The 19,291-nt window shown below is 51.3% G+C and overlaps 5 protein-coding genes across 5 annotated transcripts; 4 read left to right on the top strand and 1 right to left on the bottom strand.

Annotated features, from left to right (window-relative positions):
• Nucleotides 1-421: 421 nt before the first annotated feature.
• On the top strand, nt 422-2,077 carry HER10_EVM0005144 (uncharacterized protein; the record flags this gene model as incomplete). Its single annotated transcript, XM_035474768.1, has 1 exon — nt 422-2,077. One exon carries the CDS (start codon nt 422-424, stop codon nt 2,075-2,077), a length of 1,656 nt encoding a protein of 551 aa, XP_035338321.1.
• A 728-nt stretch (nt 2,078-2,805) lies between these two features.
• HER10_EVM0011279 (uncharacterized protein) lies at nt 2,806-4,666 on the bottom strand (the record flags this gene model as incomplete). Its single annotated transcript, XM_035480715.1, has 6 exons — nt 2,806-3,448; nt 3,542-3,820; nt 3,851-4,012; nt 4,112-4,154; nt 4,261-4,449; nt 4,543-4,666. The coding sequence occupies 6 exons, from the start codon at nt 4,664-4,666 to the stop codon at nt 2,806-2,808; spliced, it is 1,440 nt and encodes a 479-aa protein (XP_035338905.1).
• A 1,792-nt stretch (nt 4,667-6,458) lies between these two features.
• On the top strand, nt 6,459-8,921 carry HER10_EVM0001993 (uncharacterized protein). Its single transcript, XM_035471724.1, has 2 exons — nt 6,459-7,176; nt 7,371-8,921. The coding sequence occupies exons 1-2, from the start codon at nt 6,576-6,578 to the stop codon at nt 8,885-8,887; spliced, it is 2,118 nt and encodes a 705-aa protein (XP_035338038.1). The 5' UTR covers nt 6,459-6,575; the 3' UTR covers nt 8,888-8,921.
• A 4,878-nt stretch (nt 8,922-13,799) lies between these two features.
• Nucleotides 13,800-15,697, top strand: HER10_EVM0004161 (major facilitator superfamily transporter; the record flags this gene model as incomplete). Its single annotated transcript, XM_035473813.1, has 8 exons — nt 13,800-13,994; nt 14,057-14,086; nt 14,148-14,220; nt 14,281-14,323; nt 14,376-14,430; nt 14,494-15,036; nt 15,104-15,361; nt 15,419-15,697. The coding sequence occupies 8 exons, from the start codon at nt 13,800-13,802 to the stop codon at nt 15,695-15,697; spliced, it is 1,476 nt and encodes a 491-aa protein (XP_035338244.1).
• A 789-nt stretch (nt 15,698-16,486) lies between these two features.
• Nucleotides 16,487-18,215, top strand: HER10_EVM0007193 (C6 zinc finger protein; the record flags this gene model as incomplete). Its single annotated transcript, XM_035476757.1, has 2 exons — nt 16,487-16,629; nt 16,733-18,215. The coding sequence occupies 2 exons, from the start codon at nt 16,487-16,489 to the stop codon at nt 18,213-18,215; spliced, it is 1,626 nt and encodes a 541-aa protein (XP_035338535.1).
• Between the last annotated feature and the right edge of the window lie 1,076 nt (nt 18,216-19,291).

The raw sequence follows: 19,291 nt of genomic DNA, 5'->3' as shown, positions 1-19,291 counted from the left end.
TGACGGCACAATTATTGAATCTCAGTGACACCGACTGAGTACATGTCACGTACCCTGACGGCCTGACGGCACCCGTTCCCACAGCGGCACAAAGTGGCTTGTTAAAAAGTTTTGTGTCTTTGCGACGGCGAACTCTGTGCTGTCGATGACAGGTGCGAGCACTGGTGCTACACACCGGACATGGATATATAAATACTTAGGTAGTGATATTCCCACACGACCTTCACTCCGAATCTTCTTCCCTACATCCCATCGCAAGTTGTGAGCAACCCATCTGATCAGAATTCCTACACTATCACTAGGTCATCACAACCTATCTCAGAGCAACAGGCTCACCGCTATCCGTCCCCCCCGTCTTCCATTGTAACCACACAGTTGACGACTACCTTGTCATTCGCCGTCTGGGCCATTCCTGCTTGCAATGGTTCACTTTTTCGACTTTCCGCGGGAGATCCGCGACCTCGTATACGATCATTACGTTACCGTCAAGGGCGGCTATATTCTCGACTTTGACAGCAACACACTCCGGGGCGCCGGGAACGAGCCCCTTGATCTGGCCTTTATTTATACTTGTAAAAAGGCGGCAAGTGACCTCGACGGCTTGCCTCTGTCTCTCAATACGCTCACCTTTTCAACCATCTACTCGGAGAAACATCGCACCACCGCCGGTCGTTTCAATCTGATGGTTGAGCGGCTTAACTGGCAACGAGGCCGCGAGCTGGATGCCATTTGCCTCAACGACGGTATAGGTTCAGATGAGGTTTGGGCAGAGCTACTGGAAGCTCATCCGAAGTTCGCCCCATACCTGACCCTTCTCAGAAACAGAAAAGCAAACTTCAATTTTGCGCACGTCGCGGATATCAATGTAGGCCCGGATGGATCCTGCGGCGAAACCCCCTCTGTCTTCCGCAATTTCCTCCACTCTGCTTTGCAGATGATCCTGTACCACAGACAACAGCCCGACACAAAGCAGTCACGCGATCGTAAGAACTGCTATGCGGACTTCAAGTCCTCTATTGGCCTCGAGAGCTTGGTCAATCTCAACCCCAATCCTTGGGCAGTCCCAAGCCGAGAATGGTTGGAAGCTGCCATATCTAATACGGACTGCTGGGTCGAGTCAGATATCAATCGCAATTGGAGCTTCAGTCGTCCGGGACACCAAGTCAGTAAACTCAAACATCGCTACTCGGCTGCCGCCGTCGCCATTCGATTCCTCGAGTCGTTGTCGCATGCTGCCAGGATGGGCATTCGGCGGATCGTCTTGAACGAGGATTGGAAGGCTGTTGGCTTCGCAGAGTGCCACGCCATGGGATTGATCCCATATTGTCAGGAAAACTCGTTGCTTTTCGTGGACCGCCGCGTTGATATGTGGCGGACAGTCTTCCAGACAACTACCATATTTGGCTCCAAAGACCCCGTCATGCCCCCAAAGGATGACGATTCTCTGCCTGCACACCAAATATCCTATCGTGCCGCCGTCTGGATCACGGAAGCCGTGGAGCTAGCGAATGCAGGCATGCCCCGCGGCTCTTTTGCCCTGACCTTTGAAGGAGACTCCACGTGCCCCAACATCTTCCAAACCGTAATTCAGCGAGATGCTGCTTGGCAAAGGGCAATCGACCTTTGCCTAAGGCGCAAGAAACTTCCAGAATTACCCTGGGATGTCAGACGAGAGAATTATACAACGTCTTCACCCCTCCAAACTTTGGAGGATAACAGGTGGTACATCCTTGAGGACTTTCCTCGGGCCATGGTAGACATTGTTGCCGGTAGGTCTGTTGTTAAGTGCAACTTTCCTCTGGGTGGGAGCTGGAATGGACTGTGCGACGTTGGACAAATCATCCAGACAAATCAGTGGCTGACCATGGCCAACTGGAAAGCGGCGTGGTTCTCCCGTGTATGCCAAGACTTCCAGCCCGATGCGCACTCCATGCGCTGGGTGCAGATGTTATCCGAGACGAGCCTGGAGACTGTGCTGCCCCTATCTAGGGCAGACGAAGACGACTGGATGTCACGGGAGGGGTTTACGGTGGATATATATGAGTTGGGACTATCAGAGTCAGATACGGAACCGTAATCTGAAACCCGTTCCATGAGCTTCTAGGCGTCATCGGTCATCGGAAGACGACAGAGACCAAGAAGTATTAATGGAAAATATAGCCGGAACGAGACATCCGTAGCTGCTTAGGATTTTGATTCAGTTAGACCGCTACAGAGTAGATGAGAAGTAATTCTTGTTACGCTTAGCTGAAATGAGAAGCATTCCATCTAGTGTCCCACACTGCGTCCATGAAGATGGGAAGTTGGCTTACTTCCAGGTGACCCCTAACATATCACACGGCATAATTCAGGGACCTGTACCTGACAGGGGAACACCTTCGCCTCACAGCCTTCGAATCCTTACCGCCGGGATGGACAGGCTCATAAGGAACCCAAAAGGCTTTTCATTCTGTGAGACTAAGAAACCTGGCTATAGCCTCCCATAATTCTTCTCGTACCACCACTAGCTGGGTGACTCTTTGGCTTAAATCAGCCCGATGATTCACCAGACTACATGTAAATTAGACGTTGTATGGTCTATGAGGTACATTGCGCGCTCCGTGATTGGGAGAAATCCGCAACAAGGGACACGCGGTCATAAAGCGGGAGAAATGAATTGCTTTTCTACTGAAGTTCAACCGTCAAAGCTCTGCCTGGTATCTATGTGATGTTGTCCCCATCCTAACGCCTGTAACTCTGTTGCACTGCCCACAAAGCTTGGACGAAATTGACCGCCCTCCGCCCCTCCAACTCTGCAGCCAGCTCCTATTTGTATGGTGTCCGAGGAAGAGCCTTGACCCGTGCCTCAGGGCGCCCGTATACTGAAAACTTTGACTGTAGACTCGGACTGGAACTAGCGCTGTGTGTCCGCGGATTGGGAGCGCCGACCCCCTGGCTCAGAAATTGTCCAGCATGGTTGATGTGAGCCTTAGGCGGGAGCACACCCCTCGGCGTGCCGAGACTTGATTCAGGGCTTGCATGGTTTCCGTACGGTAGCCTAGGACTAACGTTGCCACCAGACGGAAATTGGGGGCTGTAGGTGCCGCTTTGCAGGAACTTTGGGCTCATGTCGGCGAGGGAAAACTCGTCTACTTGCTGCGGGCGCCGAGCTGGTGGATGGGGCGGGGACGCGGCGGCCGAGTCCCTCAAAGAGAGGGACAGGTTTCGTTTCTGCCTATTCCGCCTCGAGAATCCCTTTGGCATAAAGGTGTCGTAAATCTTGCATTGAAACGTCTTGGTCGTCCCGAAGACGAGAAAGGCGACCAGGCTTGGTGTCACGCCGGCGACGTATCCCCTGATACTGGAACGTGCTCGTCTAACGCTGAGATCGGGCTCCAGGTTATCGGCGGTGTCGATGGTGTGGTTTGCCGCGGCGATGCGCGGTATCACGTTTGTGTACTCAAACACACTGCATATACATGTCCCACTGTTAGCATTCGTCCCGGCGTGAGGTTAGAATATCCGTGTGCGCGGCCGTCCGGTCGGATGTGGTGTGACTGACCAGAGCACCGCGAAGGCGATCGATAGGCGGATCACCAACCAACTGTCATATGTGTTATTGGTGCCAGCACCGCTGTACGCCCGACTTCGCCCACCGCGGCTTGAGCCACTGCCCAACCAGACGGACCGTGCCTTGACGCTGCCACCGCCGTTATTGCTGCTCGGTAGCGAAGAGTTCATGTCCGGGTTCCCGTAGAGCACGTTCCAGCTTGTGAGGTTCCGCCGCGAGTGGACGTATTTCAAAAGGATCATGAGCAGCAGTACAGCGCTTCCAAAAAGGCTCAGGACGAATTGTGTATTGGCAACAAACATGTACACCAGGAACGACTTCTGGGCTGGCGGAGAGTGCATCAGGCCGACGGTGAGACTGGTGAGAATGATGGGCAAGACTCTTCCGACAATGGAAATGGTGTGTGTTGTCCTCGGCGTTGTCGCGAACCATCCGTAGACACTAGCGGCTAGAGATAACGCACTTTCTTCGTGTTAGAAACGCAATACCTCTTGTTGTTGTTGTTGTTGTTGTTGTTGTTGTTGTTTGGGGAGAGGGTGTTCTCTTTGGCATCGGGCTTACAAGAAAAAGACAAATGTCGATGCAATGGTGAATCCAAAGATGCCTGTTGTTCCGGTCAGTTCAGTCAGCGGCGCCGGTCAACAAGGCCGATAGGTTGCTCTTGGGCTCCATATCTTAAGGAAACCCCCGACAAAAGAGCATGCACGTACGAACGTAGCTGAGGACGAGCTTGATGCCCTGGGACCCCTTATGGTATTGCACCTCCGCATTATCGGCGTTTTGTCTCGCATAGTAGAATTGTTCCGTCAGAATGTCTCGCCAGTAGGCGTAGTCGTAGAACTGCTGGCATATACTCGTCGTCGTGATGATGAGAGTAGCGTAGGAGATGCAGGCAATATCTAAGAAGCATGTGTAAGATAATTTGCGACCGGCCGCCAGACAATTCTGGAAGAGAGTTCACTGGAGAGAGAAGATGATCGGCAACCTACAACTTGTCCGGTCATTGTGCTTCCAAAGAAGCCATCCCAGTAGAATATTAGAGAAGAAGCAGATGAAGGAGTAGCATATCACCGCGACAGCTTCGGCATCGACAGCGGCCGGGAGTTGAAATACCATCACGACAGTCACTTGCGCCGCGACGTCATCCGTACATGGCGATTCCACAAGAAACCAAAGCGTAAGGGACCGAGCTTCTTGGATCTCTTGAGATTCCCTTAAGCTCAGACGAGGGGACACCACGTTTTTGATGCGCGCCCAGCCGTCTCCCCGTCTCGCAATTCTGTGCATCCCCCCGCCGTCGGAAGCTGCAGATGCAGTGCAGATGCAGGGAATCTCAGCCCCGTGTGGGGAGGCTCTGTTGATGGTTTCTTTTCCAGCTCGCCATCCGACGCGGAAACCTATACAGAAATGCTGTCTTATTGCGTGGGAAGATGACTCGTTCCCGACGAGGGGTCTCCTTTGGGACGGATTCTCCATCTCCTCGAAACGAACCCCTGGTCAAAGCCTATCGCGTGGACCGACAGAGGAAGCACAAGGTTGCGCTGCTAGCCGGATGGGTAAACCGAGGTGGTGACCCTGACTCGTCCATCGACCAACGCTGTAACCATACCTGAGAATTTTGCATATTAAAATAGTGTCTGTTATAGTGCCTAGTGAGTGTGATATAATGGACAGCACGTGTTGTCCGGGTATCACTGGCATGTCTGAACCTGGTTGACGGACCATTCGCTGCATTCCAAGTCGCAACTTGAGACTACCGGATCGAACTCTCGGGACCATATCCCATGGGTGACGAGACGATCAGACGCGACATTGCGATTCTGGTTTCCTTTCTGCCGAGGGCGATTCCGAGACTATCGCACTTTCACAACTAGGGTCGCAAGTTGCAACACGCATGAAGACCTTCTCAAGCAATCCAGCAGTCAGATCAGGGCCGTCGTAGGTCGCAAGGTCCAACAAGCCCGCACATGGATACGTGTGGAGCGCAGAGTGGGTATTGGCCCCGAAAAGAAACGTGGATGATCGATCTGGGACCTTTGTCCAACGGTCGGCGGCGGGCAATAGGCCCGGAGTCAGTATTCGTACTCACTCGAGATTACACCGACCGCACGTGGTTGCTTGCTGGTTCATACTACGTAAGAGTCAGATAATGGAGTCCGTCAAGCCTTTGATGAGACTCAATAGGACTTGGCGTTTATCTATCTGTTTACTTTGTCATCCTGGGTTATCTTATCTTGGTCATGGGCGGAGCATGCGCCTAATGTAGCTGACCCTTGTTTGCCCTTCGCGCTGTCGAAGTTGAAGCTATAGACCATATTGTGAGGAACACTGACAAAGAATCACTGTTGATATACAAATACAGGTAGAGCATCCTGATACCCATCTTGACTACAGGCAAAATTCACCCACAACTGCTCAGTCTCATGTTTCCGTTGGCGGGGTACTTGATGGCAAACATGATCCTAGGGAAATCACAATTCAGAATGCTTCACGCTGAACGCGCCTGGGACGAAGCGCTTGATCCTTCGCTGGGTGGTCATTATCAGTTGAACTGTCAATTTGGATCGTCCTACTGGCATCAGATTCCTCAGAAATGTGCAAAGGAAGATGTGGTGTATAAGGTCCAGATCAAATTGACTCTTGATTGCGCGCTTGTATTAGAATTCGCTAGTCGCCTGGGGAAGGTGGCTGTTGCTGATTCGCCCAAGTCCTTCCAGCTGAACTTGAGGCCCATGAAGCGACCAACATTATCAGTGATCGCCATCTCAGCTTTTGCATTTTGCGCACAGCCACCACCGTTACAGGGATGAAGCGCGCGCGTGATGTTTTGGCGCTTTATCCCATGAAGTTGTGTCCCACAAAGTGCAAACTCAGGAAACTTGAAATGAAGGCTTCTCGCTCTCGGATGCCTCTATCTAATGCTTCAAGCCGGCCATATACACTGATCCCGGTGTTTCTCATACAGTCTTCAGCACGTCAGACCCATTCTATTTCTCCACTCACCTGAAGATTAAATCGATAGACAATGGGATTAACACTCCAAGTCGACACTGACGATAAGAATGTCAGCCGCGAGGAGAACGACTGGCTACAGTATCAGGAGCAGGCCGACTCGGACAGTGACTCGGATTCAGACGATGATTTCTTCGACAGCAAATCAAACAACCCATTCATCCGAGCTAGCACTGTTGCCTTAAACTTGACGAAGAAATGTGACACCTTCTTCGCCAAGGTAGGAATGCGAAAGGCCGAAATACACCGTCACCCTCGGACTGGAAATTGCATGACCTGTGGAGGGATGGACGAAGGGTTCTTCTCTCCAATCACGGATATCGAGAAGGGAGCCATAGCTGGCTGCCCGTCTTGCAACATCATCAACGCTGGCGTGCGAGCATGTTTACCAAGGCACATTGCCAACAGCTCAAAAGTCTCAGTGATGGAGAACTGGAACTCGGGATGTGCTGGACGCCAGTTTATCCGAACGAACAGGAGATCAGCGACGATGACAGGGGCGTACGGTGTCATCGTTGTCAGGAGCGGCCATCTAGACCTGGGCAATATCTTTGTCCCCTCCACGGAGTTGCGAGACGAAGTAGTTGCCGAACTCAACTTCTTCGGTACTGAAGGTCAGTTGATTTTCGGAGTCGAGTGTATCTACAGACCCTTTCTGATGCCAATGCAATAGAGGAGCCCGCATCGTGGGACTCCGTCGGCCTCGCCTACCACATCTCTGGAGACACATCTTCCGAGGCAGCTTTTCAATGGTTCCAAACTCGTCTGGGGCACTGCATTTCACATCACTCGTTATGTAGGGTCGCAGATAATGACAGCCGCATGCCGACCCGCGTGCTGGACCTAGGTCCTTTCGATGGCCACGGCGAGTGTCCACAAGAGACAACTGACAGCGACATTCGACTCCACGAGACCCAAGGTACTTGCGATAGATATATCTGCTTGAGCTATTGCTGGGGAGGCACTATAGATATCCGCTTGACCAAACATCGATATCAGTCCTATATGCACCGGATCACTTGGTCATCTTTGCCTGAAGGGTATCGCGATGCTATCAGACTGACTCGCAAGCTGGGAATCCGCTACATCTGGATTGACTCGCTCTGTATCGTTCAGGATGACAAGGACGATTGGAGGGCCGAGGCAGCGCATATGGCCTCGGTTTTTCAAGGCGCTCATGTCACCATTTTGGGAACAAAATCCTCGAACCCTCACCAGAGCTATTTCACCAGAAGCGAAAGTAAGTACAAGGCAAAAAGGGTAGAACATCACGATGGCAAGGGAAAGACATGGCACGCAAACGTGCGACGGACCGTTCCGCACTTCTTCTCCTCCGACGCATCTGGTGAACCAAACTACAGCCTCGGTGACTTCCCTTTGCTGAACCGTGGTTGGGTGTTCCAAGAGCGTCTTCTGTCTCCCCGAATTCTACACCTTGGTGATGTAGAGATGGCTTGGGAGTGTAACGAGGTCTGCGCCTGCGAGTGTATGGGAGAGACCACGATTTACGACACCGAACCAAGATGGGCGCATACCAAGGGTGCTCACGTACGCAACTTGTCATCTGCGACTAAGGCCAAAGATCTGTATCCGGATTGGCGCAGTACGGTGGAGAATTACAAAAGGACGAGGCTCACTTATCAGAGTGACATCCTTCCGGTCATTGCAGGCGTGGTAAAGGACATGCAGAGGTACAGGAAAGACAAGTACCTGGCCGGGGTCTGGGAAGACAGCTTGCTCGACGATCTCGCCTGGCAGGCTACTCAAAGCGTTCTGCCTCGACCAGACGCTTGGACGGCTCCGACGTGGTCATGGGCGTCTGTGACATCAAGAATACACTATTCCAACCTACGTACGATCTTGGCACCCAAGTTTATGGAAGAAGCCGACTCGGAATTGCAAAGAACAGTGGTCATTGAAGCTTCAACGAAGTCTGCGGGAGCAGATCCAACGATGGAGGTCATCTCGGGCCACATAGTGTTATTCGGCCCAATGATTACAGCACGCCTAGAATGTGAGGGGGAGAGCAAAGTGGCCGCTCCTCAACGGACCTATTTCGCTCTACACGGTAGCACATTGTTCGAAATAGCTCCTGACTACAACTTCTGGGCGCCGGGCAAAGGTTGTGTGCCGCTTGGCAGCACCATTTATCTCTTACACTTGTGCAGAGAGCCCGAACTTCGGAACAAGAACGGCATAGGTCATAAGAAAATGCCGACGAAAGTATTTTCTCTCGTTCTTCGACAGGTGTATGGAGATGGAGACACTCTCGCCGTCAGCAGTTCATGCAAGAAAGACAAGACCAAAGAGGATCATTCTTCATGAAATTCAGGCGACGGGACGTATGAAAGAATCGGGATATTGATATTGGCCTGCGATGGCGACGGGACAGAGGATTATGTAGTCGAAAATGGTAGAGACTGCGTGGTGAAGTTAGTCTGACCCGACACTTTCACTTTTTGTCAAAAGCACTCAGAGTAGTGATAGCTATTCAATAGCCTAGACTTTCATATATTGTGCAAGGAGCTTCTCATGAACCTTTCTCCAACATGTGATGATACACTCACTCGTTCAGCGGCCTTGCATCGGATGGGCTAGGTTCCGCCGCATGGTCAATTTGACGAAATGCCCTGGAAGTTGGATCAAAACGTTCAAATACTAAAGTTGATACTCAAAAGAAAGGTTGCTTAAAGTGATGGTCGCAAGGACTTGCTCATGTCACACTAATACCAGCTTCTGAGTGACAACAGCGTTGCTCCCTTGCGTGACAATGCTCTCACTTCGAAGGCATAGGCAGGCCGGGAGTCGTTTCTCCTACTCGAGAAAGTAGATCTGCCTTCTTGGAGTTCGTTCAAAGCGCGATTAAAGCCTGTTGGTACATTGATATACAAGTCCAGGGGCAAGGCATCTCATGTTAAGCCTCTTGAACGGAAAGTTTCGGAACAGACCAAGCTGGAGGCGCTCACAAGGTTCGAGCCCCTTGCTAGCAGACTCTTGGCCGATGCTAATTGACTTGGCGGGCTTACGGAACCGAACAAATACCTTTGCTGTCGTGACCTCTCAGCTTAAGGTCGCCCGGAAGTCAATGACAATACATTGGCAACCGCGTGAACTCGATCAAGCATTTAGGCTACCAAACGCCGAGACGTCGATACCAATAAGAGATCCCTCTTGATACTGACAAAAAAAAGAAAAACGTGCCGCCAGCCCGGTTCAGCATCCTGAAGAGATTGCGAACTGTCTGTCCGAAAACGTGGGTGCGCTTCTGTCGAATTTTGACATGGGAAGGAAACGACACAATCCCTTTCCATAACCTGAATACAAGTATCTTGCATTTACCGGTCTGTTCCTAAAGCTTCGGCAATCATAAGTCTCGGATGAATGTTCAGTCGCAATACCTTCTTCGCACGCCGGTCAAGCAGGCATGGCTGCTTCTGAACAGTACGAATTTTCTCGGTTCGAGGGCATGCAAGGCTGCAGCGTCAGGAATCTAGACTTGTCTCGCTTTGTGGAATCTGATAGCCTATCGACACATTTCATTTGGTGCATACACCATGCACATTGCGCATACATCGTGTAGGACCAGCAGCGATATGCTGAGATGACGCTGGCAAGATCGTATTTCGACGCGCGAGGTGGTTCTTCAACGAAGCACACGGTCAAGGATGAGCACACCTGGGACAAAGCAAACGAAAGTAGAATGGCCAGAAAGTGGCCAAATGAATCCGTACTTTTGACGTCCGAACATGAACTGTTCAGTCTAGATGTCGGCACAAAATATCGCATCAAACGCGCCCGCCCCCGCTTGCACGATGGTCCCCCGAGCGGTTTCTCTCCAGTTCACCCCAGGAGCCAGAATCCGTGCGACTTCCCCGTGGGGATATCTGAGAGGAGCTTCAACAATTCAGATCCATGGTATTGGCTGACATACACCAGGAATCCATCGCATTACCTATGGTGGCGCGCTGCAGCCAAGCCGTTTCTTGGACCGGTATTCCAGCCGCAGCCACCAACGGCGTTCACTCCGGCGTCACCGATTCTTAATTTCTTCTGACCCTTGTGGATAGGATGACCTTGGCGGTCCTATTTGGCGCCAACTATGGGAACAAAGAGGGGGAAGAGTGGGAATGGGGTAAAATTGGGGGAGGCGAGGGGGCGGACGCATGACAATTCATTCCCTGATCTCATCCTTTGGATAGAGCTTAGCAAGCGTTGATCTTCGCAAATTGCAAGCAAGCCAGACGTTTTGTATATTAGAGATGTACATGTCGTCCGGCGATGAGCGGGGAAGTGGTGACCTCTTCCTCTGGAGCTAAGAGTCCCTCGCTTGGGAGGGCGGCGATGACCCGGTCCATTCTACATAATGTCATGGTTATGAGCATGCAGGCTTTGACTGCGTCTCTCCAATCAGTTGGCCCGCGGGTGGAAGATCTGGCGATATAATTAACCTCAACCTTTTTCCTCTGCTTCTCCCCTCACTTGGTAAATCATTTTGACCCTTCGTTCTTGAATGACTCTGATCTGCCCTCCTGAGACTTTGTTCTTATGGTGTGCAACTACATGTAATTGCGGGTAGCAGTATGTCTATTCCACCCCTCTTGCCAAGACACCGAGAGCAAGCGTCTGCATGCCCAGCTACGCCTTCTGACGCTGGGCACTCTTGGCTACACGTACGGATAGTGTGTGGCCTTTTTTACTTTTCAGCCAAGACAATCTTGTCGAGAGATGAACCATTCCATTGTTCTAAGGTCGGGCTGGAGTGCACCAGCACGACATCGGGGGAGAATATGCCTCATAGGCACACAGTCACCGACATATCAATCCTCCGCCGCGCCGGTCAAGCACTAAATCGGGCCTGGGCTGGCAGCCCTGGGGAAATGCGCCTGGATATCCCGAATGGACGACTAGAACGAGCCGAACGCTATCCCAGTCTATCTCGACTGCAACTGTGTACTCCGTACCTAAGTAGCAGAGGGTCCGGTAAGGGTCACTATGGGGCTCGAGACCCGGGGAATCATCGCCGCGTCGCTTGTCAACTGTCAATCTCGTGTTTGGGCAATCCCGGGGACGCGCCACCGGTACGGTCCCCTTGAAGCTCCAAATGAGACTATCTTCCCCACGGCGTTCGTCCTGTCTCCAGCATTTCACCGTGAGGCCCCCACTCCGATGGAGCTGAGACGGCACAAATGCGACGAGGGCTTCCTTCGTTGCTCAACGCATTGCAAGGGTGGACAGGTCAGACTACCCTTCGTGGATGGTCACCTGTGATCCCGCGTTTCTGCATCCGCACTGGACATTGCTATGCTCGCAACTCGATCCTGCATGGATGCCACCGATAGTTGCTCCATTGATGTGTCATTGAAGAGAGCGAACATGCATTCTTGGCATTCCTTAACTGGTACGGCGGACATACTCACACCAACAGGCGTGTTGCAAACCTAAGCTCAACATCTTCCACCCGGACCTCGCTGAATAGATGCGCCACCCTGTCACTGTAATCCCAGACGCATATGACCTTGAATATTTCATGTACTTCGTGATACGAGCTTCCTAGCAGGCTTCTACGCCCGCTGTGATTCTGATAGTTGTTGTGCATCCAGCGTAGCGTGACGCACTAGACGCCGTAGAAGCGCTGTAAGGAAGGCTTCGTTCAAAATGGTTCGCCCTGGCCACCAAGGAGCCGACTAAATCAACCTTCTAGCCTGAATCCAAGTGTTCTAGTGCGCTGCGCCAGAACGAAGCTTTCCGCTCGCGCAAGTGCCGAGCCAAATCATGACCAGCCGACCTACATACCTGCTTTCGCCAAGAATGAGGGCTTGAACTCCGTCTGATACGACCTATCATAGTTCAGAAAACAACGCAAACGTGAGGTGAGGTAGATACAGGAATGCATGCTTGCGCGAGCACACCACCGTAGATAAACACCCGGAAACCGTCCTAGGCAAGTCAAAATTTAGTGATTCCCACCTCGTCTGCTCCGTCAACTAGGCTTGAAACAAGGTTGGTATTTGTTGGCCTTACTTGGCGGTGCGCCATCTCCCTGGCCCTGAGCGCATTTCGCTCTCGGCAGCGCTTGTTGGTGAAGGTATGGATTCTAGAACGCAGGGAACCATCGTCGGGGTGGCCCACCTTCTTCCACGACCAATCTTGAGCTGCGTCGTTCGACCCAGGAACCTTTCCCCTCTCCCAAAGAACTCGCGCCACCATGCTCAACCTGCACTGGAGCAATCCAGTAAAGAGGAACGCGGGGAAAGCTGGATTAGCGCGATACTGATTGCGTCCACTTTCCCCAGGTCAGACACCGACCTCCCACTTCCCCGGACGGAGACACATGCACAGCCCACCCCGACTTGACCGGGTGCGGGCGCCCTCAAGTGAATGTGGCGGCCGAGGTGAGGCATGGTATGGGCGTCTCACCTATCATGCCCTTCTAACTCGTATCACTATATGAGCAACATAATGTTGTCAACTCGGGACGAGTCATCAAGCCGCAGGGCCAAGAATCAGGCCCACCACATTCATCCTCAAAGCCATGCCTCCGGGGATTTTCATCCCTCGCTCGGCAGTCTATGTCACTACTGTGCAAAACAAAATAACACGAAGCGACTGAGGAGAGGCACGCTACTACTTGCCAAGACACATGGGCAGTCAAGGGTAGAATGAAGGCAATGTCACATTCCCCAAGCTTGGTATCTCTTGGTAACCATCTCCTGTAGCACAAAGTGATTCGTCTTGACTCCTATCAACGCTTATAATAGCAGCCAGCTAGGCGATGTACACCACCAGCTCAAGTTTTGCGCGCTTCCAGGATCGCTGGCCGCCCGCCTGGGCAAAGTCTTCTCGTTCTTGGAAATGACTAGGGCGTGGTCGTTGGTGTTCGGAACATGTCGGACGTGACTTGGCAGAAACAAAATAAGTGAGATTTCGTGATGAAAACGTGTGGGTGCAAGCAACCCAAGACTCGCCGAGCCTATGTCCCTAGTCGATCGCGGGCACGACATGGAGCACAACGTGGACGGAGGCTGGAGGTCATTCCACGAGGATTAGGTCTGGGCATCCCCGCCTTGTGCGAATACATAAGAGCTCCATACCCCGTGGGGAAATCGAGAATGAACCTCGCTCGACAGGGTGCAACTAGCTTAGTATTGCTCACATCAGTCTCTCAATCTTCCTTGTCACCTCTCTTGTTGCTCGTCTGGACTTCCGTGAAGTCTCTGCCAAAGGAATAGCCGGAATCATGACCTCCAAAACCAACACCGCGGCTAATAATGAAGCCGACAGAGTCAAGGATATGGAGCCCCAGATCTTTGAGGACGAGAACCCAGAGAAGCCCATTCCCAGGAACACGGGCAAGATCGACTACTCTGGTGCTCAGGAGAAGACTGACCCCAAGGAAATCGCCCTTGTGAGGAAGTTAGACAGATGGATCATGGTACCTGAAACTCCCGATACCTCATCCGACTAATCATGGGCTTGACTGACGCCTTCCTCTAGCCGATGCTGTGGTCCATGTACTGGCTGAATGTAAGTTCCGTTGACATCTTGGAACTCTTACGTTAACACACACTAACAACTTTTACAACAGTACCTTGACCGCAATGCCATTGCTTTGGCTCGTCTCAACGATCTCGAGAAAGATCTCAATTTGACTGGTTCCCGTACGTCTGGCAATATCTGTTAGCAGCGCCGAGGATATCGCTAATGCCATTATCCGACAGAGTACCAGACCTGTGTGTCGATTCTCTTCGTCGGTTACATCATGTAAGATGCTCGTTGATGTTCACTTGTTTCGTAACTAACACCATACGACTAGAGGACAGATCCCTTCAAACATGTTCCTTACGCGAACCCGGCCTAGCCGCTACATGGTACCTCTCCACAGCCCCCGACTTTGAACGGGAGGAGACACTAACTCTGTTGCTTTTCTCCAGGGAATCATGATGATGCTCTGGGCTGTTGTTAGCGCTCTCACTGCGGTTTCTAAAGACTTTACGGGCCTTCTCCTCACCCGATTCTTTCTCGGAGTCACCGAAGCTCCATACTATCCCGGTGCCGTCTACTTGCTGAGTATCTTCTACACCCGAAAAGAGGTTGCCACTCGCATTGCTATCCTCTATACCGGGAACATTCTCGCCACTGCTTTCGCTGGCCTGATTGCGGCCGGGATCTTCCACGGCATGGATGACCTTGCGGGCATTGCAGGCTGGAAGTGGCTGTTCATCCTTCAAGGTGCCGTTACGTTCGTCATTGCGGTCATCGGCTTCTTTCTACTCCCCGATTTCCCTCAGACCACCAAGTGGTTGACGCAAGAAGAGCGCGACCTCGCCTACAACCGTATGGAACTCGACACCGTCGCCAACAAGGGCGAGACCAGCACCTGGAACGGTCTGCGTCAAGCTGCCAAAGACCCCATGGTGTGGATCTTCTGCGCGATGGCCCACATGCATCTGGCTGCCAACGGTTTCAAGAACTTTGTAAGGCTATTATAATCCCGAATCAACGTGTGAGAGGGGAGAAGACTAACAACAAATTCTTCAATAGTTCCCAAGCGTTGTGAAGACACTCGGCTTCAATACGACCATCACCCTCGTGCTCACCTGTCCTCCCTACCTCATTGCTGGCGCAGTGACCATTGCAGTATCTTGGTCGTCAGGCAAGTTCAATGAGCGCACATGGCACATCACCGCGTCCAAGGCCGTCGCGGTTGTCGGTTTCATTTCAGCCACTGCCACACTGAACTTGGCGGGTCGATACGTCTCCATGGTGATCTTCACCATCGGTACATATGGAGTTAACTCGGTGCGAATTATTCTTTCTTCAACCTCCTTAGGCTATCACAGCTAATTCCGGAAACAGTTGATCCTGGGTTGGTGCGGCAGCGTCTGTGGTCAGACAAAAGAGAAGAAAGCAGTGGCCATCTCCATGGTGACCATGATCATGAACGTCAGCTTCATCTGGACCCCATACCTCTGGCCCAGCAGCGACGAGCCTCGTTATGTAATCGCCATGTCAAGCAGCGCCGCGTTCAGCATTGCGACTGCTCTGCTGGCTTGGCTTGGAAAGATCATCTTGAAGAAGCGCAACGAGAAGCTCAGGGCTTCCCCTGATGAGACAACCGTCTTTTATGTCTACTGAATGGAAACCTTGATACGATTTTCTTGCAGGCGACTGCTCTTTTGCACACTCATACACACTCATTTAGAAGTATCACTACGGCTACGTCTGTGTTTGGAGCTGCTCATGTAAACATGCCGTAGTACCGTACTCGAGTAATGATATTCGTGTTTTGCCTCTGACCTTGCATCAATCGAATTTCAGTTTGATCTTGTCATCGCGCCTTGCCCCCGATATCGACTTCGTATTATTGCAGTTCAATATGAGGATTGGTGTGGTCGTTGGTTGTGTTTTCATGGGTACCGGCTTAAGTATGGGTAAGATGGTCCACATATTTCTATCTGCTATCTCAATAAAGCTGCTACAGCTCGACATTATTTCTGTGGAAAATGCGTTTAGCTGCAAATCCTCGCTCCTCGTTGGGAGATGACACTTAGGTGATGTGGTAAGCTGACGCGACATGGCTCCAGTCAGTTCGCGTTCGCATCTCTAATAGGGCAGCTGATGTCAAGGGTCAGATTTTGATGCCGTTGAAGGAACATCGGATAAGGCCGAATTATGCTGCCTACGCTGGGATCGACGGATGTGGGTAGACAAGCGAGGCGGTTGGGGTCGCCATTACTTGCTTAGCCTATTTTGACAGGAGGTATCTCTATTGTAGCGGCAACCTTTAAATGTCAGCCCTACCGCTCCTCTTTTACGCCGCTTTGAATTCTCCATTGAATCTTGTTGAACCGTGGAGTGTGAAGCACTCGACATTGCCAGCATCGACTGCACAGTTCTACTAGAATAGCATAATCTCGGCCTTCTATGGCAGGTAGAGCCCTTCAAAAGCCAACCACGCCGGTGGCTCCGGTCTCGGCGCCCCAGATCCTCAGCTTTGCCCTCAGTGACCGGCCAAAGGTAAATCGGAGACAAGCTCCGAAGTCTCGGGCAGGCTGCATCACATGCAAGTGAGTTACGAGCAACGTGAAGACACAAAAACCGCATCTGAGATATGCGTCCTGATCAACTATCACCGATGCTTGTGATGCGGCGAACTAACGTATTCATTAGAAAAAGACGAATCCGGTGCGACGAGGGGAAGCCATCCTGTCTAAATTGCGGCAAATCAAAGCGAACTTGTGAAGGATACGCACCAAAGTCCACGGGAAACGAGTATAGACTACAGGAATACCGCCCACTGCTCATTCGACCCAACTATGAGACGTACATGTTCACTGCACAACTCGAGAAAGATCAATTTGAGTATTGGATGACATTCAGCAAGCAGTTTACACTGTTTCCGTCCGATCTCATCACGCAGCTCATACCCCAAATTGCCCGTGAAGAGCCGGCCATCAGACACGCAGCGTTTGCCATTGGTGCAGCTACTTTGGGCAGCGATAATCGCCTACAACGCACCAGTGGCGCGGGTCCATTCATGAAGGATGCCTTGCAGCATTATGGAAGAGCCATTCACATCATTCGATCCAGCGCATCATCAAAGAGAAGCATCCCTCGCGCTCTCCTTTCCTGTATTCTCTTCGTCACGTTCGAAGCCATACAGGGCAATCATCTAGCTGCACTTACTCATATAAATCACGGATGTAGTATGCTTGATCAAGTGATGAAACAGGGTGTGAGTGGAGAATGCCCTCCAAAGCTGATTGATGAGGTTATCTCGGGATTTCAGCGCTTCACCCTGTCATCATGGACCATGAATGGCCATCATCCGTCCGAGACTGAAACCTGGGTACCTTGGTGCTGCCGCGGAAGAAGAAGTCGCTATGCAGTCGACGAGCTACCAAAGAGCTTTGCAACACTTTCAGAGGCTCATCGGTGGTGGGAGGTTATTCAACACTTCATCATATATCATACACAGATGCATTCAGCGTTGCACTTTGAAGACCTGAGGACCCCCACAAACCTGACCAAGATCCCTGGGTATCAAGTCAAGAGATACATGGGCATCCTCGATCGGTGGCACGTCCGGTTCGAGGCGTTATCAACGACACAGTCTTCGTCTGAAACAGCGCACAATGAGCGAGCACGCCTACAAACGCTGAGTCTTCAGCTTTTATATAAGTCGCTCGCCATATCTGTGAAAAGCTCTCAATACACAAACACAAAAGTCCTAGTCGAGTCGACAGAGGAATTTAGTGAGATACTCGGTATGAGTAGGATCGTCCTCGAGGGACAATCGAGTATGGATCAATCCAGAGAGGTTTTCACTATGGACACAAGTCCGAGCTGGGCCATTCTTTCTGCGAGCATCTACTGTGTGGATGCACACGTTAGAAGAGAGGCACACCGTCTGCTCAGGGACTTCCCCCGCCGTGATGGCATCTGGGACACGAGATTATTCGCCGCCATCTCAAAGACGAGCCAGGACCTACGCGCAGAAAACGATTGGAGTGCCGACGATCATTTTGGTGCGGTTCTGGTCAACAAAGAGGTTGTCATATACAAAGATGAGGTGTGTAGGAGGAAGTATGAGCTAGCAGACGGTCAGTGGCGGATCGTGGAAGAGCAAAGGATACCGCTGGGTTTGGAGTGATTCTATGTATCACCGGTTGTTACCAGGCACTCAACTCTAATTACATGTACACATGAAGGCGGTCACTGTCCCTTGAATGAATCGTAACTGAAACACCTGGCAGCTTCGTGTTGCTAACCAGAAGAAAGTGAGCTTACTGAGGATTTTGGCAAGTTGCGTTAAAGACAGCTATGGAAATTAGTAATGTAGTCTTTAAGAGAGGCTTCGAAGCTGCGATCTTTTTGTCCCCCAAAGATGAATTCGTAGGTTCCATGGTATGTATTGTCGCATAAAGAGGCAAGACTTCCTAGGACACAAGCTCGTTCTAGGTGTACGCCCTCATTATCAAAGTTGCCAAGTCAGCCAGCAAAGGCCATGCACACCTGGGGTCTTTCAAGGTTAATAACAATTCTTCCTGAAATTTGGCTATCGGATAGGTGAATACTAGCATCGATGAACCTCATGGTCTCGTTCTGCGCGGTCGGATTTCTGCTCACGTGGATTGGCGGCACTCAGCCATCTACGCCTGCCATACGGAGTACAGATTTATCAAATATAACGACACGTCGTTATCGGAATGCTTTGAAGTCGAGTTCACACTCCCTGAGGGTCCGGGTTCAAAGACATCGGGCAATGTAATAACACTGTAATCTGGAAGAACGGCATCGGTATCTAAGACTCAGCAAGTCAGCAGGATGCTGGATACTATCCTATCTCAACCCAATCTCTACGATTCGGCCTTATTATCTGGCTTATCTAAAGATTATCAAAGTTTTTGATATTTGAAGCTGGAGACTGACCCGTTTCAAGGAGAACGATCTTGCGGAATTCATCTTCCGCGCGGTAAGGTGTGGGGGTTATCTTCTCATCCCCAACCCATACACGACTCAGTGTTTACGCAACCGTTGTCGTGTCTTTACTTGACAGGACACCTAACTTCAATCTCTACCAAATGATTGCGATGATAAGATAATAGCAGTCTTTTATCTTGGGAGTGGAACATCGTGGGGTACCGAAGGTGGGAAGGGTTGATAGATTGGCGCACATTGGTGTACTAATTCGTGTTATCATCCGAAGATGATTTACGTGCTCCTCGC

This window comes from Colletotrichum scovillei, assembly GCF_011075155.1.
Source record: "Colletotrichum scovillei strain TJNH1 chromosome Unknown Contig00001, whole genome shotgun sequence".
Lineage (NCBI taxonomy): Eukaryota > Fungi > Ascomycota > Sordariomycetes > Glomerellales > Glomerellaceae > Colletotrichum > Colletotrichum scovillei.
The sequence above is the reverse complement of the archived record's forward strand: the minus strand, read 5'-3'. Positions and strand labels throughout refer to the sequence as shown.

What these genes read in the sequence shown, in the direction of transcription:
- HER10_EVM0001993 (XM_035471724.1), top strand. Translation starts at nt 6,576, where the DNA reads ATGGGATTAACACTCCAAGTCGACACTGACGATAAGAATGTCAGCCGC. An exon ending in CAACTTCTTCGGTACTGAAG is followed by an intron (nt 7,177 to 7,370) that starts GTCAGTTGATTT and finishes GTAGGGTCGCAG; the next exon opens with ATAATGACAGCCGCATGCCG.